Source organism: Elephantulus edwardii, unplaced genomic scaffold (assembly GCF_000299155.1).
Source record: "Elephantulus edwardii isolate Elephantulus edwardi_28Jun2011 unplaced genomic scaffold, EleEdw1.0 scaffold00125, whole genome shotgun sequence".
Classification (NCBI taxonomy): domain Eukaryota; kingdom Metazoa; phylum Chordata; class Mammalia; order Macroscelidea; family Macroscelididae; genus Elephantulus; species Elephantulus edwardii.
In genome coordinates this window covers 6,320,266-6,342,086 of record NW_006399875.1, presented here as the reverse complement: position 1 = coordinate 6,342,086, position 21,821 = coordinate 6,320,266, and the positions used below count along the sequence as shown (strand labels likewise).

Genomic DNA, 21,821 nt, shown 5'->3' with positions numbered 1-21,821 from the left:
GCATTCAGTGTTCACGTGGGGGAGGTGCAGGTGAGAAAAATCAACAGCCTGAAATGCTGGTCCCTGCTGCTCCCAACCTTGGGGACCCCTGGCGGGCACGCTCCTGGCTTGGGTGCTGGCAGGTGGTGGGCAGGGTGCCGCAGGCGAGCCCCGCCCCACACAGGATGGCCAGCAGACAGCGTGGACGGAGCCGCTGTGCCACCAATGCCAGCCAGCAGCTTGGAGCAGGCCCACGGCAAGGCGTCCAGGCGGGGACACAGGCAGTTCCTTCCAAAGGCAACACAAGGGTGCGAGAGCTGTGAGGGACGTCAAGAGAAGTTTTGGCAACAAAGAAGGTGGAATGTCCAGGAGACTCCATCAAAAGCTTCCAATACTCAGTGTCCGGACAATCAAAACTGTTCTTTGACAGAGATCGACCTTGTGCAGGGCAGCCCCGGGTCCCGGGCGGCATCTGTCCCCCAGGCCTGTGGAGCTCGGTCAGGTGGCTCTGAGCGGGGTGTGGGTCCCGTGGGTTAGTCTGGGTGAGACTTCCAGGTGGGCTTCTCTTCGTAAGACTCCCCAAACTCATTCACCCTGCTTTTATCCACGGGATAAAGCCTGCAATGACACAGCTTGGTTAGTCCTGCACCCCACACACGGTAATAATTAACAAACCAGATTTATGTCCCATCTGGTGGTCTGCAAGTAGCTGAGGGGTGTCTGGGGAGTGTATCTCTTGCTACCTGCTGATGTTTTCTTGGGAAAGGCCAGGCTAACCCCCACCTCTCCAGGGCACAAGACCCTGGCCACGAAGAGGGGTAGCAGACACTACCGGGGGGCAGTGTGAGGTGTGGAGAATCCTCCCACAGGGTGTTGCAGAAAATGGTGCAGAGACAAGATGAACACAAACAGCTGGTGCTTCCGGAGAGCGTCTATGTCCGAAGAAGCACTTCAAGCACTTTGCAAACTGGACTTCACTAACCTCAGAGGCTCGTGAGGAGTCTGTGGCACTGCCCAAGCGGTAGAGTCCCAGCAGACAGGCTAGGGACCTCTGCAGAGGGACAGACCCACTGCGAGATTTTCTGTACGGATGGCACTGCCACTCCCTGACAGGGAGCGACCTGACCTTCCTTCCTGCAGATGCCAGGCTCACAGCCACTTCACCTGGGATAACGACATAGATGAGGGTGCCCAGCACTGAGCAGGGACCACGGCTGAGTAGAGAGTGAGGTCTGCCCTCATACCACAATGGTACTTTCCTAACTCCATGCCTTGGCCTGTAGATTTGGGGGATGGACTGACGGGAGCCACATGTCCTGGAGCCCTGGAGGGGATGGGCTGAGGGGGTGACGCACCCCAGAGAGGAGTGGGAGGTCCCAGAGCTCCTGGAGCACACAGCCTGCAAACAGGACAGGCAGCCGGAGGAACATAGATGGCTGCAAAAAGCGAGGCCTCCAGGAGGGGGCCTGTGAAGTGACCTCTGGAAGCCCTATCTGTAAGGAGATGGGCACCACAGTGAACCAGTCCTCTGGTAAACACCAGCACACGTCTCCCACTGGAGAGTGGGCAGTGACTCTGGAGAGGAGGTACACACCACTCATGCCAAACGACCACTCACTGGATCCTCGGAAAACCAGCCTGAGACTGGCGGGCACTGCCTTGTCCACCTCCCTAAACACTGTTTACTGTGAGCACGGATGCCACTCGCCGTGGCCAGGAAGCCAAGGCAAACAGAAAGAAAGCCGCCTGGCGCGCGAGTGACACAAAGAGCTGGCACTCTTGCTGCGTCACCTCATCAGCGGACGGCAGCTTGGACAATGCACGGAAGCCGACACTCACGTGGGCCCTCTTCCCAGATGGACAGACAAGTGCAGCACAGAGCGGGGCGGACGTGAGACTCACCACCTCTGGTACAGGTACACCAGAAAGACCACGTCGTCCCGGAAGCAGGCCAGCCGGTGCGAGGTGGGCATGGTGATGATGAAGGCGAAGACGTCATCAATGAAGGTGTTGAAAGCCTGTGAAGCCAGAACGTGGGCATTATGTGTCACCGAGCAGGCCCACAGTGTGGCTGCACTCACATGCGTCTCTGCAACTTGCTGTTGTGTGCCGTCAAGTCAGAACCGACTCGTGGCTGACCCGCCAGGGGCTTCCCAGAGGCCGCCATGTCACACCAGAGGAGACGCCCTTCCTTCTCCCTCAGAGCACGTGAAGGGCAGCTGAGAAATGCCTTCAGAGCAAATAGACTGTCCTTGATATGCAAAGCACAAATGAGTGCTCATGGGAACAGAAAGGCCGGGCCAGTCACAAGGAGGAACAACTGGGACTGAGTGAGGAAGGAACAAGCCTCCGTGGTCCTCAGGGGGACACTCTGCCTACTGCCTGGGCTGCAGTCACGGTGCTGGACCTCAGGGCACTGAGAGCACATCCCAGGCCCAACTGGGTCTCCATGCACAGAGAAGAGCCAAGGGAAAGTTCCAGAAACACTCCACAGCATGTTGAGTCAAGCATGACTCATAGTGACTCTATGAACAAAAGGCCTGAAGCTTTTCTCTATCTACTGCCATTTGTCAAAGTTCACAGTTTCCAGAGGCATGTGGTTTAGGAAGCGGATGCCACTCCTGTTCCCAAGCATGGCTACGATATGTACCTAAACCAGCGTCATGAGAACACGCAGCAGGGCCATGTGAGGCTGGCTCCTCCCCCACTGAGGGCCAGCCCCGCTGCACACCTTAGCCGTGGAGGGCTCCTGGTCGCACCCCAGGTGCCCGCACTGCCAGGCGGTCATCGTTAATGTGCACATCTTCAAAGGGCAAAAGGGTGAGGATGGTCGTTCACTGCAGTGTGGAATCACCGAGTGATCACCAACTGGACCTGAGTTATGTCAGGGAAGAAAGAAAACCTTCCTGTTCCCCCCAGAGCAGAACAAAGACATGCTGGGAGCGGGAAAGCACTGAGCAGGGGAGGCCAATGAGTCGGGGCTGCTGGGCTGGAGGGGTCACCCTGCAGCTCTGTGCTCCCCTCGACCGTCTACCTGCTGCATCCCCTAACAGTACAACACTTAATTTGCAGAAGTGTTCAAAACTGTGACCTCTGGGTCATACAAACAGCTACTGGTTCACCTACTAACAGAAGGAATTCAAACCCATGGGCACCAAGAAGAAAGGCCTGGTGACCACCTGTGAAGCATCAGCTGCTGCCAACCCCAGGGAAGGCGGTTCTACAGTAACACCTGCAGGGTCACCACACATCCACGTCGGCTGCAAACCCGTACGTGGGTCTGTCTGAGAACAGGCAGAGGAGCACGGCTGTCTGTGACAGCCCCAGCCACACACGCCCCTTTACTTACTTTGTAGGTGAAGGCCTTCCAGGGCAGGTGAGCCACTGACTTCATCTGTGAGAGCAGGCGACAGGCGATCCGTGGAGAGACAAGCAGAGTCAGTGGGCAGGTAGTGGGGGCAGGTGGAGAGGAAGGAGGGGACAGAGAGAGGCTGGTCTCACCTTGTAATTCACAAAGAGCTGGGGCAGCATGAAGAGGAAGCCGAAGGCGTAGACCCCTGAGGAGGACAGGTGGCATGTGTGACGACTCACCTGTCCAGCTCTCCAACAGCAGCAGCACCCAACACCCGCCCCAAGCACATCACGGGGCTTTCGGGCTCGCGGGTTGACCGCAGACCACACAGCTGACTCCCAACGGCACAGCTTGGGCCAGCGAGAGCTCATGAGGCCTCAGCTCTGACCCACAGGCCCCTGAGACGGTGTGGCCGTGAAGGGAGGAGTGGGCAGCACAGGAATCTACCTCTTAACACGAGAGTTAACAGCCTGGCCATTTTCTGCTGACCCTTAGCTTTGAGGCCACCCCCTAATCGAAAGACGTTTTGACATGGTGGATGTGGTGGGGCAGGTGCGTGCACCCAGAAGCCCAGTGAGCTCACCCAAGGCCGGCGGGACAGGAAAGGGTGCCCCTCTCTCCAGGACACACAAGGGCAGGACCCCGATCACTGGGCTTGAGCAAGTCTATGTGGACTCACTCAGACAGCAAGCCAGAACATTCTGGAATGATCTAGCACAAAGTCACACGGCACATTCTGGGCTTGAGCTTCAGTTATGCTGGGAGAAATCAATCCCAGGAACAGCACAAATGACTAAGCTCTCAACTACAAACTAAACATTGGGAGTTCACAGCCTCCCAGAGGCCCCTGGAGGATAGGCACCTTCGGGGTAGTTCTGTCAGCCCTTAACCAGGACCATGTGCAGGGACGGGGGGCTCGGGGTTCAGCCTCCAGAAAGGCCGTGTGGGGCTCAGGCTCAGGGTGCAGAGCCCACTGCACTGTGGGGACATCTCAACACACAGAGGTGAACACACCTCCACTAGCATGTGACAGGGACAGGGACAGTAAAACATGCGCTACAGCAATGAGGGGGCAGAGGCTCACCGTTGACGAAGCTGTTGATTAACCAGGAGTACCAACTGAAGGGAGCAGAAAAGGAATTTCAATCTTTCAATAAAAGATTCACCCATGAAAACCCTCATATACACATCTAGGACCTCTGAAGCACCCAGCAAAGCAGACCGGCCCTCTAAGGTGGTGCACAGGCGACCACCACGGTGAAGCCAGGAAGGACAGACGTCCCCTCGCTCGGTCAGCTGGCTACCCCAGCTGCCTAGCATGACATAGTGTCCCTGCCAGACAACATGCCCACAGGAAGGGTGGTGTGGGGGCCTTAGGACAGCCCTGTGTGCAGGCAGTGATGTCCTCAAGCCTCCCAGCACTGCGGCAGTGACAGCACTGTCCCCTCACGGAAGCCCTGGAGAAACACGGCCAGAAGACCCCCTCGTTCCCTCCTGTGGCCGTGTCCTGTGAGCCTGCAGGCCCGCGCTGTCGCAGGAGACCGGCCTCCCAGGAGGAGAGCTCTCCTGAGCCTGGGGTCATCGGTCACTTAGCTCAGCTATGAGATGTGCCCTGAGCCCCTGTCCTGTCCTCAACTAGGACACCCAAAGGCCCCAGGCATGACCAGAGCCAACGGGGTCCGAGGGCAGCCCAGCCCACTCCAGCTCAGAGAGGGACCTTCCTGCTGGTCAGCACCTCCACACCCACTTCCCCCGCATGGTGTGTGCCGTGTCAGGGCCACCACGGCTCGGCAGCTCCTACCTTTTGTACTTGATGTTCAGGAGGGAGTAAACGGCTCCGCCGATGCAGAGCGGGTACAGCAGGTACGACAAGTACTTCATGGCCTGTCAGGAAACAAAACCACCTCTAGTCAGACAGGCAGCCTCCTGCCTCTGGACTAACTGACCTCTGAGGAAGAAGAACCAAAGACAGAAAATCCTGTGGCTCTTCAAGGACTAGCCCAATGCAGAGAAAGCCCATGCGGCCCTCAGATGGCCCCCTAAGCAAGGCTGGACCACCACTCACTGCAATCATCTGACTAGAAGTTCTGTATAATCTCAGTGAGAAGAGGCGCATACGCCACACCTGTCCCCTAGGAATCATGCCTTTGTAGGAAACGCCACATGAAACACAACTCAGAACCCCAGCTGTGCAACAGCGATCAGAAAACAAAGAGCGTCGCACAGCGGACAGCTCCCCCCGCCCCCCCCAGTGTGTCCTGACCCCTCGGCTGCCCTGAGGTCTGTGGCTGTCCTGACCTGTCAGCTCTCCTGACCCCACAGCTGTCCTGATCCTGAGTCAGTCCTGACCCCACGGCCACCCTTGGGTCCGTGGCTGTCTCACAGCTACAGGACGGGTGTTACTTTCCGCGATGCTGGATTCTCCTACCAGACCACACACCCTCCACCTGCATCACCCAGCTCACCTGAGTGTCGTACTCCTCGGTTATTCTTTCCGACTCACTGTAAGTGCCAAACTGTTTCAAGATGGGAACGAGAGAATCATGATTAGCTTACAGAAGAAAGGCACACCGCAATGTTGTGACATGACAGGTTTAATGAGACCCATGATTGAAGACACAGCTCACACACACTTTACAACCACCACGAGTACAGCCTGCTCCCAACAAAGTCTGTGCTCGGGGGGTGGTCTGCTGGGACCCTGCCCTCCACCCATACCTCAGAGTCCCCTCCCCGAGCTGCAGAGGGGCTGCCAAGTGGGACAAGATACACCTCCCACCCTGGGGAGCAGAGCTGAACAAAAGCGAAGCATGGCTACCCTCAGACATACGGCTGCAGGCCTCTACGTGCCCTCACCAGGCCACAGGTGTCTCAGGATACAGGCCCATGCCCTCAGGTAGGTCTCCAGCTTCCCCATGAGTGCAAGCCACAGCAGGGCCCCATGTGGCAGGCCCCCTTCCTCAGGTATGGGGTCACGAGCCACCTGACCTCACCAAGCCCCATACCTGTAGGTATGGGGTCACCAGCCACCGCCTGACCTCACCAGGCCCCACGCCCTCAGAAATCGGGTCACCAGCCACCGCCTGACCTCACCAGGCCTTGCACCCGCAGGTATGGGGTCACCAGCCACCGTGACATGACCTCACCAGGCCCCGTGCCCTCAGGTATGGGGTCACAGCCACCAGCTGACCTCACCAGGCCAGGTGCCCTCAGGTATGGGGTCACAGCCACCACCTGACCTCACCAGGCCAGTGCTCTCAGGTATGGGGTCACCAGCCACCGCCTGACCTCACCAGGCCCTGTACCCTCAGGTATGGGGTCACCAGCCACCGCCTGACCTCACCAGGCCCCGCGCCCTCAGGTCAGGTCATGAGCCACCGCCTGACCTCACCAGGCCCCACGCCCTCAGGTATCAGGTCCTCAGCCACCACCTGACTTCACCAGGCCAGGTGCCCTCAGGTATGGGGTTACAGCCACCGCCTGACCTCACCAGGCCATAGCAGCTGTCCCACACGGCAGGCCTAGGGCTGATGGCAAGTACTTTCTTGGCCCGAGATGCTCTCTGACAGACTCATTTCTGACACCACTGTGGACAGTGCTCTCAATCACTATGTGAAACTGCTGGCCCGGACTGCGTCACTGTGGGACCTTTCTTTCCTGGGTCTGTTCAGGAAGTAGAATGCTGGGGCGTCCTGAGGTCCAGAACAGGGGGCTGAGTGAGGGCCGACACAGAACTGCAACACTTAGGCACACGTAGACAAAGAGGAGCAGGTCAACAGAGAGGGGGTGATGCAGACAGGAGGCAGGACGACATGATGCTCAGAGAGGACACAGAGGGTCGACTCCAAAGAAAAGCTTACCTGAAGACCAGGTAGGAGGCCTCTCCACACAACAGTCATTTTCAATGCTTTTTTCACTTTCCACAACTGTGGGGGAAATGGGAAAATTGTAAATACAAGATGGCAGGCTTCAGGAGATGTCAAAACCCAAGGAAGGGCCAGAGGGCATCGCCATGGCCTGACTGCTGGGCCTCCTTCCTCCAATGCTGAGGGGGAGAGGGGCTAGTCCGTCTACAGGGACAACGCTCCCCCTTGGAGACCGCACCTGTCCATCACCTCCAGCTCAGCCAGCCCGCCTGCCTGCAGGTGTGTGTTCCCCACCTCTCCACATCTCTGGGCTGCACTCCAGTCCTGCAGGCAGTCCCAGTGCCTCAGGCAGGCTGGGTGTGAGTCATCCCTCATGGTCCAAGGGGCCAGGGGCAGTTTCCGCCCACTGCCTATCAGCTCGTCATTGTTCACGGTGCACCCACAGCCCCCCTCTGCCTCTTTCCCAAGCCCTCAAGCAGGGCTGGAGCACATGTGTGAGTTCTGGGAGGGGAGGCCACATCCTGTCCTGTGCCTGCTCCGCTACAGTGCTGCGCACAGGAGCCTGTCAGGTACAGAGGAGGTCATCCACCAGCGCAGAGAGTGACAAAAACCCACAGCCTCCACAACTACCTACGCCCACAGTGTGCTAACCGCACAGTCTGAAAGCCCTGTCAGTGCTGACTGGACTGCCCAGAGGGGCACCCTTATCCTCAGGGGGAGCACACGTCCTCACACAGGACTCCTCAGAGGGGAGCACACGTCCTCACACAGGACTCCTCAGAGGGGAGCACACGTCCTCACACAGGACTCCTCAGAGGGGAACACACATCCTCACACGGGACTCCTCAGAGGGGAACACACATCCTCACATGGGACTCCTCAGGGGGAGCACCCTCACTCCTCAGGGGGAGCACACGTCCTCACATGGGACTCCTCAAGGGGAGCACACGTCCTCCCACAGGACTGCTCAGCGGGGCGCCCCCTCGGTCTTCAGGGGGAGCACTCCCGCCCTCTGGGAACAGGGAGCACACACGCTTTCCTAAGGGCTCTCTCTACCGCCTTCCGTCTGCCAGGAGGTTAAGGGAGCGGCCCACGGGCGGCAGACCGCAGCAGATGGAGCCCAAGCGTGGCTGCAGCTCCCCGGGCGCTCCACACTCACCTCGATGGCCGCTCCAATGCCCGCGGGGATCAGCACCAGCAGGCTCGTCTGCTCGTCCAGCAGGAAGAGGAAGATGACCACGGTGCTGAAGCAGCGCCAGAGCACTGGGGAGACACGTGGATGCCACTGCATCAGAGCAATGGCAGAAACCTCCAGGCACCCAGAGGGGCCTTAAGGCAGAGACCCGGGGTTCTGAGATGTCAACCTCTGGAAGTCCCGCAGCACACGGCTTTTCTCAGACACCCCCGGTTTTCATGAACCAGATTCACTTTGCGAGCATAGGTCTGGTTCCCGGTGAGTCACTCCAGAGAGGAGCACAAACACCACGCCATCCAGAGGCAGGTGCAGAACACACAGTGTGCTGTGTCAATGTGATCAGAAACTCACATCCACAGGCGATCATGTTCAACGCACTCTGAGGGAAGGGCTGGGCTTGGAGAGAGGGAGGGAAGCCGGACACTGTGCACTGCAGGGCAGCACTGAACAATCGACTCCACCTCTGAGCAGGCCTGGGTGGGGCACAGCACCAGGAGCACACCTCTGGCCTCAAGACACCGACTCATCCAACAGGAGGACTAAGGCACCTGTGGCAGCAACAGCCCCCAGGGATGGAAACGGAATCCCGAGTGTCCACAGGCTCCTGTCAACCCTGTCCTCAGTCAGGGTCCCCTCCACCACACCCAGGCTGCCCGATCGCCAGTCACGAGCTGTTTCTCAGGCTCTCACAGACAGCTGGCTGGGTGCCGTGGTATGTGATCACGTGATACACGAACTCACAAAGCCTCCAGGGAACCAGGAGGAGGACTACAAGCTAAAAGCTGAGTCCGAGACTAGCATTTATCACCCAGAACCCTAACTTTTGTGTTTCACAAGTGTCATTCTTTCTCTTTGTTTTTGTTACTGCTTGTTTACCATGGATTTGGCATCAACCCACAGCTGGCCCTCTACTGGGTTTGCAGAGGCAGTAACCGCACGGAAGGAGACTGCTCTTCCATTGCTCACGGCGCAGCTGGAAGATTCAAACTACATGCCTTCCGGTCAGCAGCGCAATACCTTACCACCAGCGCTCCCTCTACCTTTACCGACACCCTTTAACAACTGGGCTAAAAACTCCCCGGAGGATCTACCTGCTTTGGTGGACATTCCAATCATGCTCTTCTTCTTCTTCCAGAAGCTGATGTCATTTTTAAATGCCAGGAAATCAAAAAGGAGCTGAAAACAATAAACACGACAGAAACTGACTCCTGCAGCTGGTTCTCTCACTTACCTGTGTAGACCCCACAGTCAGGGAGCCTGTCCACGTGAAAACCAACAGATCACAATTTATCTGCAAAGCCCCATATTTAACTCCACCACGTGGATGTGTTCATAGTTTTTTGTTTCTATTTCATGACTTTTTACTGTATCTGTGAGATGAAAGGAGACGCCCTGACTGGGCCCAAAGATTTCTGGAACTTCCTTTTCAAACTCTTCCCAACCAAACAACAAAACACCCATCCTCAGAGCTATGGCAGCGAGCTGGGGTATGCTTGTACATGTATGCGTGTGCGCACACGTCTGAGCTGGGACAAAGCGCAGGAGGAAGGCCTTAAAGCCTCAGGGGTGCTAGGCACCAAGCAAGCAAGCACCTGGGGACAGTGAGGGGGTAAAGGAGATTCCCAGAGCCTGCAATTACTGCTCCCCGACAATGACCCAAGTCACCCACTTACATGAAACGCTGCGACGAAGAAGGTCAGGGCTAAGAAATACAAGTTGGTGTCGACAAAGATTCCTTTCACTTCATCAGCATCTTTCTCTGAAAACCCTGCAAATGAGGAGGAAGCGGACGCTAAGGGGAAACGGGCCACTCGACCCAAGATTTACCCAACATCACAAACACAAGTTAGGAGGCAGAAAACGACTCCAGGCTTGGCCGGCCAAGGGGGTCGCACCGAACTGCTGCAGCGAGTACACGGCATCCTGCATGTGGATCCAGAAGCGCAGCCTCCCCAGCGAGATCTTGTCATAGGACACGGTGAGCGGGAGCTCCGTGGTTGAGCGGTTGATGACCTGGAGAGAAGGATATGGACTTAGAAATGGCTCCCAGGTGACAATGTGCACCTTTCTACTGTCAGCGTTGGGTCAGGAGTCCAACAGTCGACATGTGCCCCTTCCCTAAGGAAGGGCTTCACTAAGGCTCCCTGGACCCCCTTCTCCCAGGAGCTCTATTCTAGACCAGCTTCTTCATGAGCTGACTGAGGCCAGCACCCACCTCCCCTCCGATCCTGGGCACCTCATTTGGGGCAGATGCCTGCTTAAGGACACACAGCTTTCTTCCTGGAGGAAACGCCCTCCTTGCCACCTCCCTGAAGCCCATGGTCTCCACAGACCCACACTCCTTGCACGTGCACAGTCCTGCCATTCCTCCCGTGTTGCTCTGTGGCCCAGCCAGGAGATGTCACACAGGCAGAGTGGCCAGGAGCGTGCAGCACGCCACGCGCTAAGTGAGGGGCAGGAGGTTGAGGCACGGCCACAGCTTTCCTAAAGGAATCAGAACCCAAACCAGTGGTGGTTCGCAGCACTCTCATCTTCTATGAAGGAGCTCTGAGGGTGTGGGATGTTAAAGACGGGGCTGCTAACTCAAAGGCCAGAGGTTCAAATCCCTCAGTTGCTCGGGAGGAGAAAGATGGGCCATCTCCTCCTTTGAGACTGATGGTCCTGGACACTCAATGGAAGGTCCTCATGAGTCAGAACTGACTTCACAGCAGCGGGTCTCAGTTTTCAGGAGAGAACAGGTTTCACAGCTGCAAATCCAGCAGGGCCTCAGGCTATATCTCCCACAACTGCTGGAGGCCTCAAACTGCCAGAGGGCACCATCTTAGGGTCAGCAGGCAACTCCTGACGACACCCCAGAACTCCCTGCAGGTAGGAAAGGTGCCGTGGAAATGTAAACACGGAAGTAGAGTGCTGCCAGGCTGCGATCCATGTCACAAATCAAATGTGTGTCAGCTGTTGAGGGGAAAACTATTTTTTCTATAAACTTTTATCCATCTTACAATATGAAGTTTAAAGGAAATTTATTCTGAACTATATATTAAAAAAATAGTGTTCCTAACACAAAGTTCTTGGATGGTACAGTCAATGGCTGTGGCATGCCAAACGGAGCATGAGCATCTTCACTGCGCAGTCACCCTGTGATGCACCAGGGACTGTCGTCACCCACAAACTAGAACCCAGAGTGTGCAGGGAACCTGTGGCTGTGAAGCATGGGAACCTCTGTCCCCATGGCATGTACAAACCACACCTCGGGCCACAAGCAAGTCAGCTCCAGGTGCAAACGCTGCACTCAGCACAGCTCAGAAGGGCCAGTGACACCCTGACCCCGCAGCCCAGGACACCTGATCTCAGAGGATCTGTGATCTCACAGCCCAGGACCTCTGATCTCATAGAGGACCTCTGACCTCATAGAGGACCTGTGATCTCACAGCCCAGGATACCTGATCTCAGAGGACCTCTGACCTCATAGAGGACCTGTGATCTCACAGCCCAGGATACCCATCTCAGAGGACCTCTGGTCTCATAGAGGACCTGTGATCTCACAGCCCAGGATACCTGATCTCAGAGGACCTCTGACCTCATAGAGGACCTGTGATCTCACAGCCCAGGATACCTGATCTCAGAGGACCTCTGACCTCATAGAGGACCCGTGATCTCACAGCCCAGGACACCTGATCTCAGAGGACCTCTGGTCTCATAGAGGACCTGTGATCTCACAGCCCAGGATACCTGATCTCAGAGGACCTGTGATCTTACAGCCCAGGACCTCTGATCTCATAGAGGACCTGTGATCTCACAGCCCAGGACCTCTGATCTCATAGAGGACCTGTGATCTCACAGCCCAGGACCTCTGGCCCTCAGCGTGCAGGACAGACCTAAGGGAAAAGGCATTTGCTCAAGATCCTGCTGGAGTAATCACTGTTTTCTGTTCAGGACTCTAGATCAAACTGGATATATGTTTTCAAACAACACTGTTCCTTCTGGGAGGTCTCTGTATCCAGGTACCCAAACAATAAACGTGCTTCAGGTCTATTTTACCCATGAGACACTGCTGCTCAGGGAGAAGTGTGCTGGTCAGGACTGAAGAGCCAGCATGTTGTGAACCAGGCTACAAAGTCCTCCGAGGACAGACCAACAGCACAGCCGCCCACATCCCCAGAGCAGCACTTCCTACTCCACAGAAAAGGGGTGGTTGGAGTGTTGACTATTGTATGGATGATTCAGGTCAGGACTCAGAAACAGACACAGACGAGAGAATCAGCACAGCACAGTGCACAGCAGACCCGGTACTTTAAAATGACCCAGATCACTTACCATCAAGTCCTTCACGCGATTGCTCAGCTGATCGATGAACAGGATGGGGAGGTAATGGACAGTTTTCCCTAACTGGATCCTAGGACACAAACAGCGTAAGTCAACATGAGCATCGTGACCTTCACGTGAACAAATACGTTCCCAAGAAACTGGGTTCACGGGGGAGAAAGCACCCAGTGCTGTGAGACAGCTTCCCAGTCCCTGACATCCCAGGTCACAATCCTTCCATCTGTAAGCAAAAGATCAAGGTATGAAAACAACTACGAGACACTGTCTCACCCCAGCAACAACAGCAAAGTTCAACAGGGCAGGAACAACAAACGCTGGCAAGGTTGTGGAGAGACTGGAACTCTTAATCACTGCTGGTGGGGGTGTAAAATGGTACAACCACTGTGGAAGGTGGTCTGGTGCTTTCTCAGAAAGTTGGAAATAGAAATACCATTTGACCCAGCAATTCCCCTATTGGGAATATACTCTAAAGAAACCACAGCGGCCAGATGTATGCACATCCATGTTTACTGTTGTGCTGTTCACAACAGCAAAGAGATGGAAAGAACCAAGTGTCTGTCAGTAAATGAATGGACAGAGAAACTATGGTACATTCACACAATGGAATACTATGCAGCATTGAAAAACAATGCATCTGTAAAACATCACACAACATGGGTGAGCCTGGAAGACATAAGGCCAAGTGAGTGATCTCAGTCAGAGCAGAACAAATAAGAAACAGCTACTGTAAAATAGGACTGATATGGGGTAGCGTGAGAAGAAAAAAAGAGAGCAGATAGATCATGAACACTGCATTCAAACAGATGTGGGGAAGACATGTCTGAAAGGAATATATGACTAGGCATAAAAGCAACAATGTCAGTCTAGAGACTAAGGTCTGCCTAATCAAGGCCACGGTCTTCACCTTTACTTGCTATGCATCAGAGAGCTGGACAATGACTAAGGATGATGGAAGAAGAATCAATGCTTTCAAGTTGTGGTGCTGGAGAAGAGTCTTGAACATACCTCCAAGAAAACAAATAGGTCTGTCCTGGAGAGACTGAAAACCAAGTCTCTCCTTGGAGCTAGGATTTTGAAGCTGTCCCACATACTTTGGGCATGCAGCCAGGAGGGACCAGTCCTTGGAGAAGGACATCATGCTTGGAAGGGTGGAGGGACAGTGCAGGAGAGCAAGACACCGGATGAGATGGATTTACACAGTAACTGGGGCAATGGAGGTAGGTGTGTCGGAATCAGTGAGGCTGGCTCAGGATAGAGCAGAGTTAAGAGCTTCTGTATGGGTTGCAGGCAACTTGATGGGGACATAAGAACAGCAGCAGCAACACATGACAACAATCTGGAACAAATGGTGCAATGCAAAGTGGACTGGGGGTGTAAAGGAGGAAAATGTGCAACAACAAATGAATAAAAAAAAGAAGAAAGAATTGAGGTTATGCACTCATCACAAACACCCCTCATGCACTATAAGCCTGAGAGCCTAACCAGGGCGGGAGACAGCTTAACAAGGGGAAGTTATTGTAACTGTTTTAAAAAACAAGGCATCTATGTATGAAGCCACACAGAGGACCACCCTGTGGAAGCAGTCGTCCAGAAGTCACACCCAGCGTTGGACTGTGCAAACTATGAAGACCTCCTTAAAAGATCTTCAAAGTGTCATTACTGAAGCCATGATCATTTCAATAGCCTCATTTGTGTGCAAGAGAAAGAAGAATTGATGCAAAGAACTGTGATCCTGACATGAACATGAAATATCCTGAGAATGCCCAAGAATGTGAAAATAACACATCACTCTTGGAAGAAATATAACAGAATGCTCCTAAGGAATTGAGAACAAACACCAAGATGCTAGCTCACTTTGGACAGATGATCAGGAAAGGAATTTACCCTAAGTTTCCTCAAAGAATGGAAGATGCAGGGTAATTTTAAGTTGTTCAAACACTTTAACAGTTCTGGTTAACTAATCTGGATGAGAGATACTAATGCTCGAAAGACAACATTTTTAGTACTTTTAAATGTATCACATTAAAGAAAAAAAATTACCATGGATTGCTAGGAGAACAAACAGGTTCATCTGAGAGAGGGTGAAAGCAGGCTGCTCCCTGGAGGCAAGGATTCTGAAGCTCTATCTGACATACTTTGGGCATGTTGTAAGGAGAGACCAGTCCTTGGAGATGGACTTGGGAGGGTGAAGGGAGAGTGCAAGAGAGGGAGACCCTTGATGAGATGGATTGATTCAGAGACTGGGGCGGGCGTGTGTGTGTGTGTGTGTGTGTGTGTGTTGTTTAGGATAGAGCAGGGTTCATAGCTGTTGTACACAAGGTTGCTATGAGTCACAAGCAACTTGTCAGCACGTAACAGTAACAATATTAAGAACTATTTGTACAACGGTGGGGGACGTGTGCAAAGTGATTCAGGCCTGCAAACCATGATTGAATCAGTACTGTTTTCACGACCAGTGAAGCTTGTACTAGGGCAAAGGGCAGAAGGCATGGTTCCAGTCTGGTCCCTCTCCCAACTGTTCATTGGTTTTAAATAAAAGCAGCCCCTGCTCACAATCTGACCACCACCTCCACCTCAGCGATTCGGATGTGACCCAGATGTGTCCAAGCACCCTGAACTTCGGTCAGCTGGAATTCTAGCTGCTTCCCGCTTCTTTCCAGGAGAGGGCTCACTTCCCTCTGCCATCAGTTCAGGGGAGGGCAGCGATACTGCAGGCTCAGTAACCACACACTCTCCCCACTCCCATAGCGCTGGTGTTGCCAGAGGTGATGCCCCGCCCTGGACAGGTGGCACTTACATCTTCATGTACCGATGCACATCAGCAGGTAGAGAGGACCCGTCGAAGACAAAGTCATCCACCATCACATTTAGCGTCAGCCTCGGCCGCCAGTGAGAAATGGGCTCATCCAAGGCACTGGTCTGCTTCTTTTCAGCTTCAATTTGCTGTTTCACAAAATGCACAATCTATTAGGAACTCCAAGGTGACCAGCATCATTTGCAAGGGCAGCAGGTCAGGACCTTTACTCAAGACCAGATGGGGCACCCTGACCAGCACAGGGAGAGAAAGAGCCAGAGGAGGCTGCAGGCAGTGTGGCAGTCAGTGACCCAAGGCTCTCTCCACATTCCCATCAGCCTCCCTCTCAACAGGAAACAGAGTGGTGCTGCTCCTGTCACAGCTGCACCCAGAGCCCTGTTCAAAGTCCTCAGCAAGCAGAGACCAGGCCAAGAGAGGCCTGAGAGTAAAGGGACCTTTGCAGACTTGCCCAATCTGAAGGCTGAGGGAACCTGGAGGTAGAGGAGTTGAAGCACTTGGCTGTTAACCAAACCGCTGGCAGCTGGACCTACGGGATGCTCCTCAAAGAGAGAAGCAGCAGCCTGCTTCCATAAAGACGGTAATCTTGGGAACACAACAGGACACTTTTACTCTGTCCTACAGGAGTGCTGAGTTGGAATCAACTCGCTGGTCGTGGGTCTGGTGGGAGAAGATTGATAACAACACTTGACAGACTGTTTCTAAACCAAAAAAGCAGACTGGGAGGAAACGTGACAACGACAGGACTGATCCTCAAGAAGTTATGCACAGAAAAGGCACTGAGATGCGAAAATCTCTGCATTTAATGGGCTGACTTTATGAAACAAGATCATTCTAAAGCTCTCCTCCTGAGAAATATAATTTAGCAATGGTAATTAACAGTGCAGGAACATAAGAATTCCCATCTTTAATCTTGGCCTCAGTAAAACAAAAACTATCTTTCTATAGACATAGTTTTCTAGGGGCACAAAATAGAACCTGCACACCCAGCTTTTTCCTAACTTAAACTACTTGCTGAGAATAAACATCCAAGAGCAGCCCAGCTCTCTCCAGAGCTCGACAGCCCACCAGCTCTAATGGATGGTTCTGACGAGAAGGAAGGAGATGACTGTGCAGGAGTGCTCCCTGAGTAGAGAGAACGGTGCTCCCCAGGACTGGGAGGGAGTGTGGGCATGGAAGCATTGCGGTAAAGAAGCCAAGTTCACATCTTCAGCTCTACACCACGCTGGAGTCACACACTTCTCTGCAATGTTATCACTAGGCTAGTGACCTTCAGACATTTCCCCTCCCAGTGAAGTCACAGCAGCCCCAACTTCAGGCTGCATGTGGTTGGACACAGAGCACGTCAGAGTGTGAGCAAACAGGCTCAGCCTGCTTCAGAGTGAATGTCAGAAACCCACCTGTGTGGCAGACTCCCCGGTCAGGAGGTTGACCTCTTCAGGCTTGGGGACCATGTAGGTGGTGAGAGGACTGACGAGGTGCACCTCCTTCCCATCCTGCCATGGTAAGATCCCAGCGTGATGGAGGAAAATGTAGGCATACAGGGTCCCATTGTTCCTTGTCTTCTTTGGTACAGAAACATTAACTGTCCTAAAACCCAACAAAGTACGTCAATCACATTAAAGTCTGAGTGTGCACAGAGGCACACACCAGAGCAGAAGACCACTCAAAGAGTTTCACACACAGTGCTGTTTCTAACCCACTGTATTTTTAGCTCAGCAGTGGTAAGAATGAAACTCACCTGCCTGTGACTTCACGAAGGCCCTCCCCACTTCTGGGGCCAGAGGTTTCTGTGGTACTTTATGCAAGGGGACAAGGCCCATATCCAGACACTTGGCCCAAGCAGATCCACACTCTCCAGGGCACTGCTTTTACGTGGGGTGAGGGGAGAAGTGTGTCGTTGTACAGGGAGAGACAAAAGCCAGGCCTTGGTGCCTTCCGCAGCTATAAGCACCACAGCGTCACACCATGCAGAAGCCACAGGACAGAGCTGCACCAGGGCCTCAGACCTCGCACCAGCCTCCACGCTCCAGCTCCAGGCTAGAGCCTCGTGTGGAAACCACACACTCAGCCTGTTAATGACTGCATTAGCTCCGGCTTCTCCCGGTTTACAAAATATAAAAGGCCAAAGTTCCATGCAACTGCTGCTGTCAGGAAAGGCATAAGGAAGTGCCTGACTCCCAGCCTCTCCCCAGTGCTCCACGGGGTCTCTGAGCAGAGGGTCTAGGATCAGTGACATGCTGCACCGGAGCACTCCTGAAAGGCACGCTCTGAAAAGGCATGGCTGAGAGCTAGCAGCTAAGGAAGATGTTATCAAGAGCCCGTAGTCTCTTCTCTGTCCAGTCAGGGGAGACTGGACTACTAGGAGAAATTAAAACCTTGCTCTCTCAGGGGCCTGCACAGAGGTAGTGCTTGGTCTGAGAAACCAAATGGAGTATTTTCTCCAAGAGTGGACTGCTAGAAACAAAACCAGAGCAAGCCTGTCTATGCCTCCCTTTCCTGGAATTTCAGAGAGATCAGCTCTTTGGTCACGGGCCGGTCTGTGCCAGGCCTATGCTCCTTCCTGGTGCACTGCCTCTCTGGTACCCTACGGGGACTGTCCCCTGTAGCCACGGCCTGGGTGACAGCTCCCAGACCAGCCAGAGGGGAGAAAAAAGTCTCAAAAAGAAAAAAAATCAATTTTTACAATAGCAATCCATTTTAAAGTATGACTTTAGACTTAACTCTACACATATGTAGATGTACTGTTTGACCTGCTTCTATGTTACACTTCTCTCAATTATGAGGTTCTGTCACAGCTCTTCCCTAAGACCCCCCCCCCCTTCCTTTTACTGGTGAAGTAAGTGAACCCAGTCCACTGGGAGGGGACAGGCCAGCCACTATTATCAAACAATGGGGGCTATCTGTTCTCTGTCAGGCTGTCCCCACTTGTTCTTTTTAGACACTCGCTGGCTACTGTTCGTCATCATGCAATCAGATACTCCACTTCTGACTTCCAGGGATGCCAGACAATGTGTTCTGGTCACAGCCACTTCCTGAATGGTAAATTCACAGTCCACTATTTGCAAGTAAAGCAAAAGTAGAACTGTTTACGCAGCAGCGCCCTTAGTTAAAGTGGGCTACCATCTACAAAATAAGCTGCCAGTCTGCACCTCAAAAGCAACTTGCAAACACTGGTCGTTTTAAAAACAACCTTGTTATTGCGATCTGGGGGGAAAAAGACAGAGCCAATTGGTTTCCCATTCAAACAGTTCCCTTATGTTTTGATTCTGGACGCTGCTCGAAATCCCCACAATGTCATGGCACACCTCCCACTTGTGTTCACGGGTTCCACTTTCCTTCTTTTCTGTCGCCCTTGCCTTCTGGGCAACAATTTCCATGACAGTTCTCAAGGCTTCTTGGTCTAAAGTGGGCATTCGGCCTCACAATCATACCTTTCAAATCTGGACTCCACGTCAAAGTCCTCCACGTTCAACACCAAGTCCACGTTGTTCTCAGCACCAAGGTTGGACCTCGTGGTGGTGTAGACGCTCAGCTGAGGGCAAAGGAAGTGAGCTAGCTGGGCAAGGCCCTGGCAGCACCCAGCAGGGCATGCCCAGCTACGACAGGGACAGGGTTTCCGTCCAGCTGTTAGGACCCAGCTGACCATGTTATATCTGCTCGAGAGGACGCAAGGGTCTCTACAGAGGCCTAGAGCAAGATGAAGTTGGGGTAATCCTCTAAATGGGGTGGCAGGGGGAGGCCTTGCAGCCTGCTGGGATCACGAATCAAGCAAGGTCTTTAAGGGGGGTTCCGGGAAGTCAGCCTGAATGAAGACCAGGATTCGGGAGGAGATTCACTCTCAGCCAAAATGAAAGGGCCCCAGAAGAGTCACCCGGGTCAGAGCTCAGAGGAGACTGCCCCCGGCCCAGCCCAGGGTCTCTGATCCCAGGAGGGGCCCCTATCCCAACTCCCGGGTGGTGACTGGAGTGCTAGGGTCCCGGCTCAGACAAGGGGTGACCCCAGGCCGAGGGCACGGGGCAAGTCACGAACGCGCCGGTCCTGGCTACAAGGTCCCGCGGGCGGCTCACCTGCAGCTTGGGCCTCCGGGCCAGGTAGGGCTGGATGCAGTTGCCGTCCTGGGCGCACGGGCGGGTGTAGACGATGCCATACATGACCCAGCAGGTGTGCACCACGTAGACCACGAACACGCCCACCACCAGGCTCGTGAAGGAGCTGCGGCCGCTCCACATGGCGCTGCTGCCACCCGCCCGGCCGAGGGGACGTGGCGACCCCGGCCTGTCGCCCTGCCCACCGGGCGCCCTGGCGGACCTCCGGCCGACACCGCTCACGCGAAGGCCGCCGCGCGCCGCCGCCAGCGCCGCGGGGGAATGAACGGGCCGCGCGCTACCACCGGCGGGTCGGCCTGCATGCCGGCGGCCGACGGCCACCCTCCGACCTGTCGCCGCGGGATTTGCCCAGAGCTCGGGCCGCCGCTTCCGGGGCCGGCACCGCCCGCCGGAAGTCGCCCCCGCCGCGCAGCCTCCTGGGAAGTGGAGTCTCGCCGCTGGCGCGCAAGTGACGTCACGACTGCGGGCCCGCGTGATGACGTCACTGCAGGCTCAAGCCGGCTAGGCTCCTAGACTTGTCGGGGGCGGGGCAGGGCGATCCTTGAATTATTTTTTTTTTTTACATAAAATTTTTGTTTTAATTGTGATTTTAATAAAAGTTTACAGAAGTTAGATTTTAACTCATCATTGTTATACCTTTTACCCCCTCTCCCTCCTCTTCCCCCCTCCCCAAGTGGACTTTTTTTTTACTATCAATTTATTTACAAAATTCAGATGCATTGTTTTGGAGAACAGATTCTTACAATTTCTTCACACATCCTCACCCATCAAATTATACAACTTCATGATTAATTCCCTCCCTACCCCTGCATATCCTCATCCCTCTGCTTCCACCCTCCCCCATGCCCCTTGGATCCTCATACTCATTCTACAATAACAGTCTTACACAGTATTTGTCCTTATGGGACTGAGTTTACTCAGCCTAATGCTCTCCAGTCCCTCCCAAGTTAGGTAATAATTTACAAAATCGTTGCTTCGGCGTGCTGTGTAGTATTCCATTGTGTGAATGTACCATTATTTCTCAATCCATTCGTTTGTGGGTGGACATTTGTGTGCCTACCGATTGGGAACAAATATTTGGTAATACCATATCAGACAAGAGTCTTATAACAAAAGTTAACACAATATTCCTGGGCCTACACAAGAAAAAGACTGATAACCCAATTACAAAATGGGCAAAAGACATGGAAAGAATTTTCACACAGGAAGATATTCAAATGGCAAACAGACACATGAAGAAATGCTCCAAATCACTGGCAATAATGAGAGATGCACACCAAAACCACAATGAGGTACCATCTCACTCCAGTAACAGTAGCAAAGTTTAACAGGGTAGCAAGTAATAAATATTGGAGAGGATGTGGTGGGAAAGGAATGCTTATACAGTGTTGGTGGGATTGTAACATGGTACAATCATTCTGGAAGGCAGTTTGGTGCTTCCTCAAAAAGCTGAACAAAGAAATTCCATATGACCTAGCTATTCCACTACTTGGAATAAACCCTGAAAATATGGGAACTGAGGCAGAAACACAGATTTGTACATCAATGTTCGTAACAGCACAATGCTCGTAGCAGCATTATTCATGAAAACAGCCCAAATGTCCAACCTTTGATTCTTTTGCACTGCAACTGTTGGAGTTGCCTACCATCCCAGTCATTCTTAATCATTGTCTGGCTCTCAGCATCATAGCAAGTGATTGAAAAGAACATGGCCGGGGTCAGGTGCACCTTAGTCCTCAAACTGACATCATTGTGCTTCAATTATTTGGAGTGGTCCCTGACTGCAAAATAAGGATGAGAGAAGAATTGATGACGTTCAACTGTGTTGTTGGAGAAGAGTACTGGATAACCCATGGCCTGCCGAAAAAACAAACAGATGCATCTTAGATAAGGTGCAGCCAGAATGCTCCTTGGAGGCAAAGATGACAAAGCCTTGTCTCACATACTTTAGGCATGTTGCTAGGAGAGAACATCTTAGAGAGAGACATTATGCACAGAAAGGTGAATGTTGACCAAGGAAAGGAAGAACCTCGACTAGGTATATTGACACAGTAATTGCAGTAATAGGCTCAAGTGTGTCTGTGAGGATAGCCAGAATGCTCCTTGGAGGCAAAGATACTGAAGCTCCGTCTCACATACTTTGGGCATGTTGCTAGGAGAAGGTATTCTTTGGAGAGGGACATGA

General features: G+C 53.5%; 1 protein-coding gene across 1 annotated transcript; it reads right to left on the bottom strand.

Annotated features, from left to right (window-relative positions):
* Window positions 1-512: 512 nt before the first annotated feature.
* CLPTM1L (CLPTM1-like) lies at window positions 513-19,776 on the bottom strand. Its single transcript, XM_006893165.1, has 17 exons — window positions 19,598-19,776; window positions 18,962-19,062; window positions 16,928-17,117; window positions 15,513-15,658; window positions 12,707-12,785; window positions 10,288-10,405; window positions 10,066-10,160; window positions 9,484-9,568; window positions 8,357-8,460; window positions 7,192-7,257; window positions 5,797-5,847; window positions 5,133-5,215; window positions 4,416-4,450; window positions 3,481-3,536; window positions 3,329-3,373; window positions 1,882-1,997; window positions 513-597 (listed from the first exon to the last, which is right to left on the bottom strand). Exons 1-17 carry the CDS (start codon window positions 19,757-19,759, stop codon window positions 513-515), a joined length of 1,617 nt encoding a protein of 538 aa, XP_006893227.1. The 5' UTR covers window positions 19,760-19,776.
* Between the last annotated feature and the right edge of the window lie 2,045 nt (window positions 19,777-21,821).